This window comes from Cicer arietinum, chromosome 3, assembly GCF_000331145.2.
Source record: "Cicer arietinum cultivar CDC Frontier isolate Library 1 chromosome 3, Cicar.CDCFrontier_v2.0, whole genome shotgun sequence".
NCBI classification, from domain to species: domain Eukaryota; kingdom Viridiplantae; phylum Streptophyta; class Magnoliopsida; order Fabales; family Fabaceae; genus Cicer; species Cicer arietinum.
Window position 1 is genome coordinate 75930664 of NC_021162.2, and position 13567 is coordinate 75944230.

At 33.1% G+C, this 13567-nt stretch overlaps 1 protein-coding gene across 2 annotated transcripts in view; it reads left to right on the forward strand.

Annotated features, from left to right (window-relative positions):
* LOC101492849 (protein PIR) overlaps nt 1–13104 on the forward strand; it is a 19061-nt gene extending 5957 nt beyond the window's left edge. For both annotated transcript variants that reach the window (XM_004494705.4, XM_027332409.2), the window contains 21 exons: nt 363–558; nt 717–868; nt 1672–1765; nt 1895–2086; nt 2651–2862; nt 3939–4086; nt 4630–4798; nt 5093–5169; nt 5362–5532; nt 5843–5919; nt 6007–6109; nt 6555–6674; nt 6778–6921; nt 7148–7291; nt 7943–8086; nt 9678–9765; nt 10114–10241; nt 10460–10667; nt 11481–11653; nt 11877–12086; nt 12695–13104. In XM_004494705.4, the coding sequence (XP_004494762.1) occupies nt 363–558; nt 717–868; nt 1672–1765; nt 1895–2086; nt 2651–2862; nt 3939–4086; nt 4630–4798; nt 5093–5169; nt 5362–5532; nt 5843–5919; nt 6007–6109; nt 6555–6674; nt 6778–6921; nt 7148–7291; nt 7943–8086; nt 9678–9765; nt 10114–10241; nt 10460–10667; nt 11481–11653; nt 11877–12086; nt 12695–12889 (3145 nt within the window). In that variant the 3' untranslated portion in view covers nt 12890–13104. The remainder of the gene's footprint in view (nt 1–362; nt 559–716; nt 869–1671; nt 1766–1894; nt 2087–2650; nt 2863–3938; nt 4087–4629; nt 4799–5092; nt 5170–5361; nt 5533–5842; nt 5920–6006; nt 6110–6554; nt 6675–6777; nt 6922–7147; nt 7292–7942; nt 8087–9677; nt 9766–10113; nt 10242–10459; nt 10668–11480; nt 11654–11876; nt 12087–12694) is intronic.
* Nucleotides 13105–13567: the final 463 nt, after the last annotated feature.

A 13567-nucleotide genomic window follows, 5' to 3' on the forward strand; every position in this document is an offset into this window, starting at 1 on the left:
AAAGAGTGTAGGATATTGAGGGACTTTCTCCTTAATACACATATACTTTCATTCAAAAGAAACGAGCAGATTTAGTTGGACACTTGAGCTTGGAAAATGAAGAAACTGTTAGTTACCACAAAGGCACAAATCTTTCTTTTGATTAGTTGTTCAAGTTTTCAGTTTAAACCAAGTTGGAGTAAATCTAGCTAATGAGAGAAATTCTTAATCTAAATTTTACTTCTTGGCTTTTGTCTTTTAATAGTCGGTGCAAATAGTCTCGTTGATCTATCACACCCTAACTCAACTTTTACTCGCATTCGTATCGCCGTTTTTAATATCATTCTCTTCCATTTCTTATTCAATTCCTTGACTTGAATCAGTGTAGAAGACATTCTTCAAGTTCTTATAGTATTTGTTGTAGAGTCCTTGGAATTGGATTTTGCACTTCTCTTTCCAGAGCGCCACATTCTTTTGCGTGTTTTGCCTGTTCTTGTTGTCCTAGTGACATCATCAGAGAAAGATAGTGAGTCTCTGTACAAGAGGGTAAAAATCAACAGATTGATTAATATCTTTAAGGTAATGTTTATATATATATATATATATATTAATGATACATTATATCTACTTGGTTATGAAAAAATGATGATGTTATCGAATCACGTGAAGAACTTAACATTTCATGCACTGAATTCTTCTCTGTTGACTAGAAATTGAGATCTGTTTATCTTATACAGAACGAAGCAGTCATTCCTGCATTTCCAGACCTGCATCTCTCTCCTGCTGCGATATTGAAGGAATTAACAACATACTTTCCAAAATTTTCTTCCCAAACTCGCCTTCTCACCCTTCCAGCACCTCATGAGCTTCCACCTCGTGAAGCACAAGAATATCCTCCAAATTTTTTTTTCTTTCACTTATATATTAATGCTAATTTGTTATTATTGAGCTGATATTACATTTCCTTGACCTGTGTCATGAACAAAAGTTACTTGTTACCCTTTTACTACAAATAGATGGATTGTGACTGACATATACTTTAGGATAACAAATTCCATGCTTTCTGTTTTTTCAAGTTAGACAATGCAAGGAGGGTGGTCATAAGTACTTTCTACTTCAGGTTGATAAACCTTGTTTGTAAATGAGAAAGTGAAAAAAATAATAGAAAATGAAGATGTAAAGAGAGATGAAACAGAGACCTTTTGATGAAACAACTTCAAGATAATATTCTCATATTGGTAGAGACAGTTGCGAGTCTAAATCCCAGAGTAGCTGTGAATCTGTTTAACATATTCTAGCAACAAATGAACTGTCTGATTCTGTATTTATACACAGGCACTTAAACACTGATCATTGAAAATTTTATTATATTGTAATTTAGCCGGAATTGAATAATACATTTGCTGAAAACCATATAAGTTGTTGCAGACTTGAAAATTTGGTGCAATAGTTTTTTTTCTTCCTGGAAAATTTTGTGCTTTTCATTGCTGGATGATATGAAAATCTTTATAGGTTTAATATATGTTCTCACAACCCATGATGCATTTAGATTAATTTGTCGTCAAATTTAATTATCGAATTTCAAATGAAAAATTATTGAGAAATCCTTTTACTTCTGAAGTTTTAAATTTGTATAAATGTATTGAGCATCTTTCTTCCTTGTCTTTAGAAAGTAACCTTGACATGAGACACGTATCAGAGACATTATCTAATTGTCAGTCATATTGGAGCAATTCGTGCTGAGCATGATGATTTCACAATTCGTTTTGCTTCAGCAATGAATCAGGTGATGCCTCCTGCTCTGCCTGAGCTGCAAAAGAAAAACCCTCCCTGAAATCTTATTTATTTTGTTCCATGTTTACTGTTGCATACCATTTAAAGCCTACTAGTTTGTTATCTATCACTATTTTTGCAGCTGTTGTTGTTGAAGTCTACCGATGGTTCTGATGTTGATTGGAGCAAAGAGGTCAAGGGGAACATGTATGATATGATTGTTGAAGGTTTTCAGCTATTAAGCAGATGGTCTGCACGCATTTGGGAACAGTGTGCGTGGAAATTTTCTCGACCATGCAAGGATGCATCCCCATCATTCTCTGATTATGAAAAGGTAAGGCATGATCAAATCTTCTAATTATTTCCATCTTCTATTATCTTGTGCTTTTCTTCTCATTCTTCTTGTAGCCCAACAATTGCTTGTTTTCATTGGCTGTGATGCCTAATCGATGTTCTAATCTGGTACAGGCACTACAGTACTGCCAATATTGCCATAGTTTTTTATTAGTATAAAACAATTAACTATTCTTGTCAAAGAGCAATTCTAACATTGCAATTTGTATTTATAGTGGTGTTGATACCACCTATAACATTTCAACTAATTTTGTCTTTCCTTTGGCCACATCAAAATTAATCATTTTCACATTACCAATATTTCCGTTTTTTATTCATCTGCATGAAACTTAGTCATATATCACTTAAACTAAACAATTTATTGTTAACCTCTTTTTGAATCAATATTTCAATTAACTGCTATTTAGTTTTAACCATGCACAAACTTGAATTTGGTTAATTGTTGCTAAGTTTGATTTAAGTCACAGTTTTCACTGTACCACACGAAATAGTTTCTTGTTAAAATATATAATATAATAACATAAGTACCATTTTTTGCTTGTAGGTAGTACGGTATAATTACAGTGCAGAGGAAAGGAAAGCACTGGTCGAACTTGTGAGCTACATAAAGAGTGTTGGTTCTATGATGCAACGGTGTGATACACTGGTGGCCGATGCTTTATGGGAAACAATACATGCTGAGGTCCAAGATTTTGTCCAAAACACATTAGCTTCTATGTTGCGGACAACCTTCAGAAAGAAGAAGGACCTCTCTAGGTAGGATTCTAATTTCAGTTGCATGTTTTAGAATTGTTAATTTTGTAACTTGATATGTTCCTTGGACAAATGAACTCTTAAGATGGAACTTCTGAATCTACGCTCTTAGACTGTGTCATGAAGGCATAATTCTTCTGGGTCAGAATCAAATATAAAATATTTTCATAATGCATGTTGATGATATAGTTGGTTTCATGATACAATTTCATTTATGCAAGTGATAACTCCTTATGTTTTCTGTCTTATTTATACTATAAGTGTGTGGGCTATTAGAGCCTGTAGTACAATCTTGTATAAATAAAATAAAATAACATAAATATGACAATCAGCACTAATCTATCACTATTTAATAATATAAACAAAAACTTAAGTGTTTGGATTGGCCTATTATGTTTCTGCAATAGTTTATAATCGAAGATCTGCAGCCTGCAGGGAGCTTTTTGCTGAAAAACTGTGTAAATTTTTAGCCAAACTGGACATATTATAATCTGTCAGTTCTTGTGATAACTGAGAACAAAAAAGATTGAATGATTTGAGGGAGTGTTGTACTTTTAATAAAAGGGAATATGCTTCTTTATTTTGAGACTATGCAATTGAAATAAAGTAATAAACACTCTGAAAGACGTAATAGATTTGGGAAAAAGAATTTCATTTTTAAATATTAATATTTGTTATTAGCTAATCAAATGCTCCTTTTGAGCTGATGTAAGTTGCATGGTATTTACACTTGCACATATGTGAAAGGCTTATTCTTTTTATGTGTAGTGGTTGTAATCAATTTTATTGATCATGAAAACCTTATTTCTTTGTTATGTAGATTTAATGAGTGTGGGTTGAGTTATTAGTGTTTTTGTTTTCAGTAAAGGTTGTTTTATTTTTTAACAGAATATTTGATGGTTTTTTTGAATTACTTAACTTCTTGATAGAAATTTGGGTTGAAATCTATTTCTTCAATTAAACGCTGAAAAAAATTCCAGTATAGCAACTCAATGATTGAATGTCCGCGTCATATAATACTGATTTTCGCTTAAATTTTTTAGATTGCTCATATCAATTATCCAAATGTGGATTTTCAGGATTCTTTCCGATATGAGGACCCTTTCAGCAGATTGGATGGCTAATACAAATAAGTCAGAATCTGAGTTACAGTCCTCACAGCATGGAGGTGAAGAAAGCAAAGCAAACATATTTTATCCCAGGGCTGTTGCCCCAACTGCTGCTCAGGTCTGCATTATTTTCCATTCTCTTTCTGCCGTGTTTAACTTGATACAATTAGTATGCTTACAAGTGAATTTATATCAAAATATTAAAGCTATTTATTGAACTGTGCCATTTGCGCAGATGTTCTGTTGACTAGCACATGGACTTATTATTCTTTCATGGAAAATAAATATGCATAACGAGGGTCACGCTGCTTTTATTCTGAATGTTGTACCAACATTCTTTATTGCAGCCATGCATGTAGACAGCCACAGACGTATGATTATGAAAATAATTTTCTTTTACTTTTCTAATTGCTTTTTTCAAACTCAGGTCTTCTGCACAAATTTTCTTGTTGTTCATGTGTATTCACGTTTATTGTAGCCATCAATTTATTATTATAGAGGGCCTTCCCGGGTAATTTTTGTGGAGAAGCTTATCAAAAGTTGTTGGCAGAGATTCTATGTATCCGGGCTTGAGCTGCTTAAAGAATTCTTTCCGTTGATAAGTAAAGATTTGTGGTTTGCTTAGCACATAATAACTGCTTAACTAGCCTCTTCAATACAGGTGCACTGTTTGCAGTTCTTAATATATGAGGTGGTTTCTGGCGGTAACCTTAGGAGACCAGGTGGACTCTTTGGCAACAGTGGCTCAGAAATCCCAGTTAATGATTTAAAACAGCTGGAGACATTTTTTTACAAACTTGGTTTTTTCCTGCATATTTTAGACTACTCAGGTAATGTCTTAGTCTGACCCTAGCATCAATGTAACTCCAAAACTTGTCCTTTGGGAACATGTTCCATTGATGGATTAAACATCTTTACTCACAGTTTCTTACTCTCTCACTCAAGTATCCCAAAAGATTTTATTTTCTCTGAATAGAGAAGAAATGCATTAGAATTAAGGAAATCCTGAAAGATTTCTACTCTCTACCATTTGAAACAATTAAATAATAAATGATATAGAATGCCTTGCACCATTGCCTTATTGTATCCTTCGGTGTAATTGACTTGGGTGGTAATGCTTGCAGTGACTGTTGCAACGTTGACAGATCTTGGTTTCTTATGGTTTAGAGAATTTTATTTAGAGTCTTCACGAGTCATTCAGGTAATACTTATCACCTCACGGTTATTTGAATTTCAAAATTTATATTGTCACCAAAAACTCTCCTATATAGGAGCAGTTACAAATTTCCTAGCCACTTGCAACATATTGCATTCCAACCTTTCGCTTTTAGTTGCAATTGATTCAAACCATCAAATGATGATAGGCTAAAACTAGTTAATTTGTTCTCTGTAGTTTCCAATTGAATGCTCTCTTCCCTGGATGTTGGTGGATTGTGTACTTGAGTCACCAAACTCTGGTCTTCTTGAGAGTGTTCTGATGCCATTTGACATCTATAATGATTCAGCTGAGCAGGCCTTGGTGTTGCTGAAGCAACGGTTTCTGTATGATGAAATTGAGGCTGAGGTATCACACTCTAAACTTAATTCTAGATATGATTATGTGGGGAATTTTGTGAAACACTGTAATGTCTAACAGGGGAGGAAGCAGAACACCTCAAGAGTCTGCATTTTTTTGTCTCTGCTTTCATTTTATTTTCTAACTAATAGTTAATTGTAAGGCCACAGCCACATCTTCTCTTTTTTATATCAGTTTATATCAGTGGCAGAGTGAATTCTTATTATGGTGTTAATACAATTTCGGCTCTGATTAAGGTTTTCCTATCACATGCTTTCTCTTTCGATCAAGTGTTCTGTTTATCTTTTGTGTTTTACAGGTGGATCATTGTTTTGACATATTTGTTTCCAGATTGTGTGAAACCATTTTCACGTATTACAAAAGTTGGGCAGCAAGGTCTGTCATTTTTCTGTCTTATCCAGCTTTTCTTTTGATTACTCCTCAGACTAACTGTTTATAATGATGGATGCTGAAATCATGCAGTGAGTTGCTTGATCCTACATTTCTCTTTGCCTCAGACAATGCAGAAAAGTACGCTGTGCAGCCTATGAGGCTCAATATGCTGCTAAAAATGACTAGGGTGAAGGTTAGTGGATTACATTATGATTATCAAAATGTTTATCTTCCAAGATTTGATTTGGTGCGTTGAAAAGTATAAAGCTGGGCATCTCCAACCTGCTCAACAATATTTGGACAAGTCAACTTTCATTTTGTCAAAACAAAAAAAACTTTCATTAGAAGTGTCCAAGGTGGGGCAAGAATGGGGAGATTGGAAAACCTATCTACACAAGTATTATGCTGTTAAATACATCTTTCTCCCTTGTCCTTTTAGGATGTAAAAAACACTTGACCGATTCCCTGATCGAAGTGAAGAAGCTTAACTATTAATCTATTATTATTTGCCTTTGGTTTATAAGATCACTCATTATCTCTCTCTCTCTGACACACACAATTTCTGCTGGATATCATTATTAGAATTTAAACGAGTTTCAATCACTATCCCATGTGATAAAAAATCTTTTGCTGTGCAGCTACTTGGAAGGATGATCAACTTGCGAAGTTTGATCACTGAACGGATAAATAAAGTTTTCCGCGAAAATATTGAGTTTCTGTTTGATCGTTTTGAGTGTCAAGATCTGTGTGCCATAGTGGTTAGTGATTTTACCTTTGTTAATTTGTTTTTTAAACAATTATTAATTTTTCTTTATCAGTATTCATCAACCCTAAAGTAATACTACGACTATTTTATTTCAGGAATTAGAAAAGTTGTTGGATGTCTTAAAACATTCCCATGAACTATTGTCAAGAGATCTTTCTGTAGACTCCTTTAGTCTCATGTTGAATGAGATGCAAGAGAACATCTCGCTTGTGTCATTTTCTAGTCGACTGGCCTCACAGGTTTTTCCATTTGAACTCTAAAGATGTACTTAGTTTAGTTTGATGTCTCTCTTTGTTCTCTGCCCATTAACATTACACAGTATCTTGTATTGACAATATGCTTTATGTTATTTTCCATTAAATGCTCGCATTAAAATTGTTATTTGAATTGTTTGAATGGTAATTGATAATATTTTGACTTGATCTTTTTCCTGCAATTTCATTGATTAATTTCTGTATATGCTAGATTTGGTCTGAGATGCAAAGTGATTTTTTGCCAAATTTCATCCTTTGCAATACTACTCAACGTTTTATCAGATCATCAAAGACTGTTCCTGTTCAAAAGCCATCCATACCCTCTGCTAAACCTAGTTTCTATTGTGGTACTCAAGTAAGCATCCTCTTCAATTTTCCTGTTATTATAAAATGAATTGCAGATAGTGTTAATGGCTTACTTATTGGTACATGTGCGAGTGTACATATTATATGCTAATATTTCAATTTTAAATCATATGCATTTGTGTACTGTTAGAGCCCGGCCAGTGATGAGGAATTGGCAAGTGTATCAAGTCAAATCAAGTAATAAGTGGTGAATAAAAGCATTATCCTCAAGGAATTGTATTTCAATTACCAATTACCAACTCACAAAGTAATCACTATCTGAATCTGAACACTGATTTGGAAACTGGAAAGAATGAATGAATTTTCATTTTAAAGAATTAGGGACAAAAACACTATAATTAATTCAAAAGAATCAACGTACACAATGTTATAGTGAATCTTGTTGCTGCTAGCAATGGTCGTGTGCTTTCTATGGATGGCAACGGTTGCTGTGCCGAGTTGAAGGCACTGTTTTTCATCTTTGACCCTATTCTGTTTAACTATATATTTTGTTTCACATGTGCATTTTTTTTGCTACCCGATGAGGATATGTGCAGTGAGAGAGAGAGATAAATAGTTGTTTTTATGTGTCTATGTGTTACTGTTTTCTTTGTGTAAATACAAATTTTCTCAAATCTCATTATCTCACTACATGTAATAGGATTTGAATTCTGCACATCAAAGTTTTGCGCGGCTGCATAGCGGATTCTTTGGAATACCTCACATGTTTTCAATAGTTCGACTTTTGGGATCCCGATCATTACCTTGGCTTATTAGAGCCCTTCTTGATCATATATCAAACAAGGTATGTCCTTCTTTATCTTATCTAAATTATTAGTAGGTTTAGTTACAATTTTGATCCCTCTATTTTTACCAATTCATAGAATTAGTCTCCCTATTTTATACCTCGACAGTTTTGGTCCCTTCCTTATAATTATGAACTAAAAAAATAACGATTTGACATATTTTAAATAATGTGGCATACGATTTCATGATATAGAACCATCTACATACATTAATTAAATTACAAAAATGAAAAATTTCTAAAGTTGAAAGTTAAGTTTTTAGTGGGTTTTATTATGATTCCATGAGTGTTAATCATTCTACATCATCGTATCATATGCCAAATTATTTAAAGTATGTCACATCGCCATTTTTTAGTTAAAAATCAGAATGAGGGACCAAAGTTGTTAGATTTTAAAATAGTGCACCAATTTCGTGAATTGGTAAAAATAGGGGGACTTAAACTACAAGTAAACCTTGCGAATAGGTTCATTGCATGACATTTGATTTTCTTTGAAAGTCTCCTAATCATTATAATATATAAGAGTATGCGATAATATCTTCTTTTTTGAAGAAGTGATAATATATGTTTTTAATTTTAAAGGAATGTAGATAATCTCAATTGTTTTCCTTATTTACCACAACTTGTTTCTTTATTTATAGATTAGTATATTATCTTCTTTAGTAGCATCCAACATATCATTCTTCTCAATATCAATATATTTAGAATTTTGGCTTTTGGCTTAAACTTAACTCATGCTCACAAAATCAGCTTGAAAAGCAAGGACAACCCAAGCCTTATAAGCACTACCTAGACCATATCTTTAGTCGACGTGGAACTTTCAACAGACTCTCATGTGGGTGGGATCTCAACAAATTTAGGATAAGCCAAGATAGCATCTTAGATTTTGGGCTTGAGCCTAACTAATCCTAACAAAACCAACTTTTTATATGAGAACTGCCAAAGTTGTATATGCGCTACTTAGGCCAAATCCTTGGTCAATGTGGTACTCTTTGACATATATAATTATGAATACTCCTTTTCTTCTCTATGTACCTAAAAGACTAACCCTATAACATCAGCAAAATATAATATTATATGCGCAGAAGTTTGATTATCGAATGTGGAAATTTTATTCACTATTTTACCGTGAATTATTTTTACTCATTCATCAATTGGAAATCTTTCATTATACTATAGATCTTTTCCATCCATACTCTGCCATCAGTTATTAACAAGTTACTTAGTGTGAAGTTGTTTGAATTTATGAGAACTTATGAATTATGAAAATAAATCAGAAGCAATGAGAAGATTGTGGCAAGTTTTTCAAACTTTTCAGTATATGAATGAATTTGAAAACTTTAACCATACTGCAATGTGTAATGTGTTGATCAATATACACACATATGTAAGATTGTGAAATATGAATGACGAATTAATTCCAGTGACATTCACTATAAATTCTAACTTTTTCATCAATATTGGCAATTAATTTTCATTTAGAAAACTGCAGCCGTGCTGGATGCATATAGTTAGTGCGTGCCTATATTTATTGATTTTATGATAAAAATTTAGATGTACTTTCTAACAACGCAAATTGTGCTATTCCTAGATTACTTTGCTTGAACCAATGATAACAGGATTACAAGAATCCATGCCAAAATCAATTGGCCTTCTTCCTTTTGATGGAGGCATGACAGGTACATGATGTTTTCCTTTCACTTTTTTTAACCTTTATTCTTAAATTTACTCATGTGTGAATGCTTGTGAATATGAATATGAATAATATTTACATTCACCAAAGTAGTATCCAATACTTCACAAAAGTAATATGAATAATATCTCTTATATTTTTTTTGTATTTATTGTCTTGAACCTATATAAAACTGACTCTGCTGTGTAGTTGAGACACAAGGTTTCACAATCTCGTGCCTCAATTTTATCCTATTCAACATGATATAATAACTGTGCCTCGCTGGTGGACCCACTTGCCTCTGGTCATACAAGGCCAAATCCAAGAAATTAATTCTTCGATTATTTCTACACAGGTTGTGTAAGACTTGTTAAAGAACATCTTAACTGGGAGACAAAATCAGAACTAAAAGCTGAGGTTCTTCATGGTATAAAAGAGATTGGAAGTGTATTATACTGGATGGGGCTTCTAGATATTGTCTTGGTGGGTAATCTGGTGCTTTTATCAATTTATTTTTTGTAATGGTTGTCGGCATAATTGAATGACTTAATAAATATGTATTTTTGAGATAACAGTTTTGAAAATCAGATGGTTTTTTTAAAACGAACAGAGCCTAAAAAAAAATGGATGGGTGAAAACAAATTATAAAACTGTATACTGTAAATTTAGCCAGTTATAGCATATTGTTGCATTCTTGACAGAGAGAAACAGATACAATGAATTTCATGCAAACTGCTCCCTGGCTGGGATTGCTTCCTGGAGCAGATGGACAGATATTACCTTCTCAAGATGGTGGTGATAGCCCTGTTGTCAGTCTCTTTAAATCTACGGCTGCTGCAATGGTTTCATATCCTGGTTGCCCATCTCCTACTTCTTTCCACATCATGTCAAAACAAGCAGAAGCTGCAGGTGTGATATTGTATATGTGCTCTAATTTCCTTTGTTAGCTTGGTTTGTTCACTGGCATAATCAAACGTGCTTAGATTCTAACAATAGGAAATGTAATGGCATTAAGGCATTTCAAAATGATCGAGAAAATGAAATAAATTTTAAGGAAAAAATACATAAATGAAATTAGTATAGTATTAGCATTGTATGGTAGATGTAGCTGCTCTAAGCATATTCATGTAGGAATGATGGTAAAAATGGAAAGTGGAATCTCTTTTGTCAGAAGTGAGCTATCAGCGAAACACTCAATGAATTGCCAGAATTTCTTTGTTGCTCTGTTTGTACCCTACCGATCATGAAAATGACCATTGATGTTTTAGGTGAGCCAATGTTGATTTGACTACCCAAACTCAAATTATTAAAAAAACAAAAAAAAAAAAAATTCATTGTCTTCTACATCCCTTCCAAGTGATGATGAATCGATTTGTCGTTTGTTTATATTATGAGTTCAGTCAGCTTCAATATTCACTTTCTGTAAGGTTATTTTTTCAAAGTGAATGTAAAAGAAAATTTAGCCACTGATGAAGCTGATTGACGATCCAGATGAGAAATGTTAAAATTACTTTGCGAAATAAACTTATTTTTATGGAAAGTATGATTTCATTTTTGTTTGCATCATTTGTGGACCATTTTTTGTACTGAATTTGTGATTTAGAGCCATTCTGCCTTCTTCTTTATTATTGCATCTAGAGACCTCCATGTATGTTTTATACACATTTACTTTATAAATACTCTATAGTTTTATTAATGATTCAGGTGTTTCTTTTATTACAGATCTTTTATATAAGGCTAACTTGAATACCGGAAGTGTTCTGGAGTATGCGCTTGCTTTCACAAGTGCTGCATTAGATAAATATTGCAGTAAATGGAGTGCTGCGCCTAAGACAGGCTTCATTGACATAACAATTTCAAAAGATTTCTACCGAATATACAGTGGTCTCCAAATTGTAAGGAGCACCTTCTCCAGCTAGTGCATTTCATTATTTGCATTGTAATGTGATAGGATCAATTGCATAACATTCTGTATTTGGCTTCATGTGTAAACTAAAAATTAACTTGAACACTTTGTAAGATTTGGTCCAATTCATTAATGAATTTGCTAGTGTCCTTTTCTGTCTCTCTTTTTTTATTAATTTTCTTTTGACTTGCGCTTTTGCTTGAGCTACTTAGGGATACTTGGAAGAGTCTGCCCAAGTGACATCAAATAGTCCCGAAAGGCTGGGAGATTCAGTTGCTTGGGGGGGCTGCACCATAATTTATTTGCTTGGACAACAGCTGCATTTTGAGCTCTTTGACTTCTCATATCAGATTCTCAATATCGCAGAAGTGGAGGCCGCATCTGTTGTGCAAACACACAAGAACTCTCACTTTGGCGTTCAGGTTTATATTGCTTCTTCAAATCAAGCCAAAATAATCTTTCATTGTTAAACATATCATCTTATTAAAATTATTGCTCTGGAGTAGAAAATTGTTATGTCTCTTCAATCAAATAGCTAATGTCTGTCTGAAGGTGAAATTAACTTCTGTTTGGCCATTTTGGGAAGCAAAATTTAATTTAGATAGCCGTATGACGTGAAAGTAGTACATAATTGTGGAGAAGTTGTGACTTAATTCATAGTAAATAATTGAGGAGAAGCTGTGACTTAGTTAACATTAAATTTTAAGCCTTCGCAGCTCAAGCCGTGGTAAGTGATGAGTTTCTTAGTATGAATCAGTATATAGTGATAGTGAGTTAATGGGTGCTGTTAATTGTCTTTCTGTTACGGACAGTTTCTGACGATTGAATTAGTTAAGCTTGCTTACTGTTGGATACTAGCAACTGTAGACATGTTATGTTAAGACTAACTGAATTTATATAAATACCAGTGTAAGAACTGAAATCACACAATGAAAATCATTTTCATCAGAACTATCGTTTTTCTCTCATCTCTAGAATTTAATCATTATGTATCATTTATGCCATTATTGATTGCATTTACTTTTAACAGGGATGGGAAGCTTTATTAGAGGCAATGAAAAAAGCAAGGAGATTGAATAACCATGTATTCTCTATGCTTAAAGCCCGTTGCCCCCTTGAAGAAAAGACAGCATGTGCTATTAAGCAAAGCGGTGCTCCATTACATCGTATAAGATTTGAAAACACAGTTTCAGCGTTTGAAACTCTGCCGCAGAAAGGTGCTTAAACGAGTACAACTCATATACTTTCTTCAAATGATGTGCATTCTCCAACTCTATACTGAGCTGTGTATATGTAACGTAAAACGTCGTGGTAGTTTGGTTTGTGTAATAGATAACACGTATTACCTATCTATGTTTTATGAGCAGTTATTTCTATTCAGAGGGTGTAAACAATTGAGCATTTGATAACAAAATGGTATAGATTAATTTTTGGACAAAACTAATGTGCATTTCTTTAGGAATTGTTAACTTAATCAACTATAACTTTATCATATTTATAATTTTCTCAAGGTTTATTATAACCACAAAAGATGTTATTTATGTTTAGAACCATACAAAAAACATATATGAAAATGCATTTAAGTTTTTTCCTTATTTTTTATAAAACAAAAATCATAAAAAACAAGAAAGATTTCTTTTACAAATTTATATATGTATATATGAAAATAGAAAATAATGTGATATTTTTTGTAGTTATAATCTTACATACTATTAACTCTAAATTCTATGAATTTACCGTGGGTCTGAGATGGTTCATCATACAAACCTTGAGTAGAGTGAGTATATATTTGGAAGAACGCTGGTTTGGTAAAATTGTTTGACACTGATTTTTTATAAAAGCTAAAAAAATGTCAATTAATTTGCAGCAATTTATTAGTAGTTGGCAAATAAAATAAAAAAAG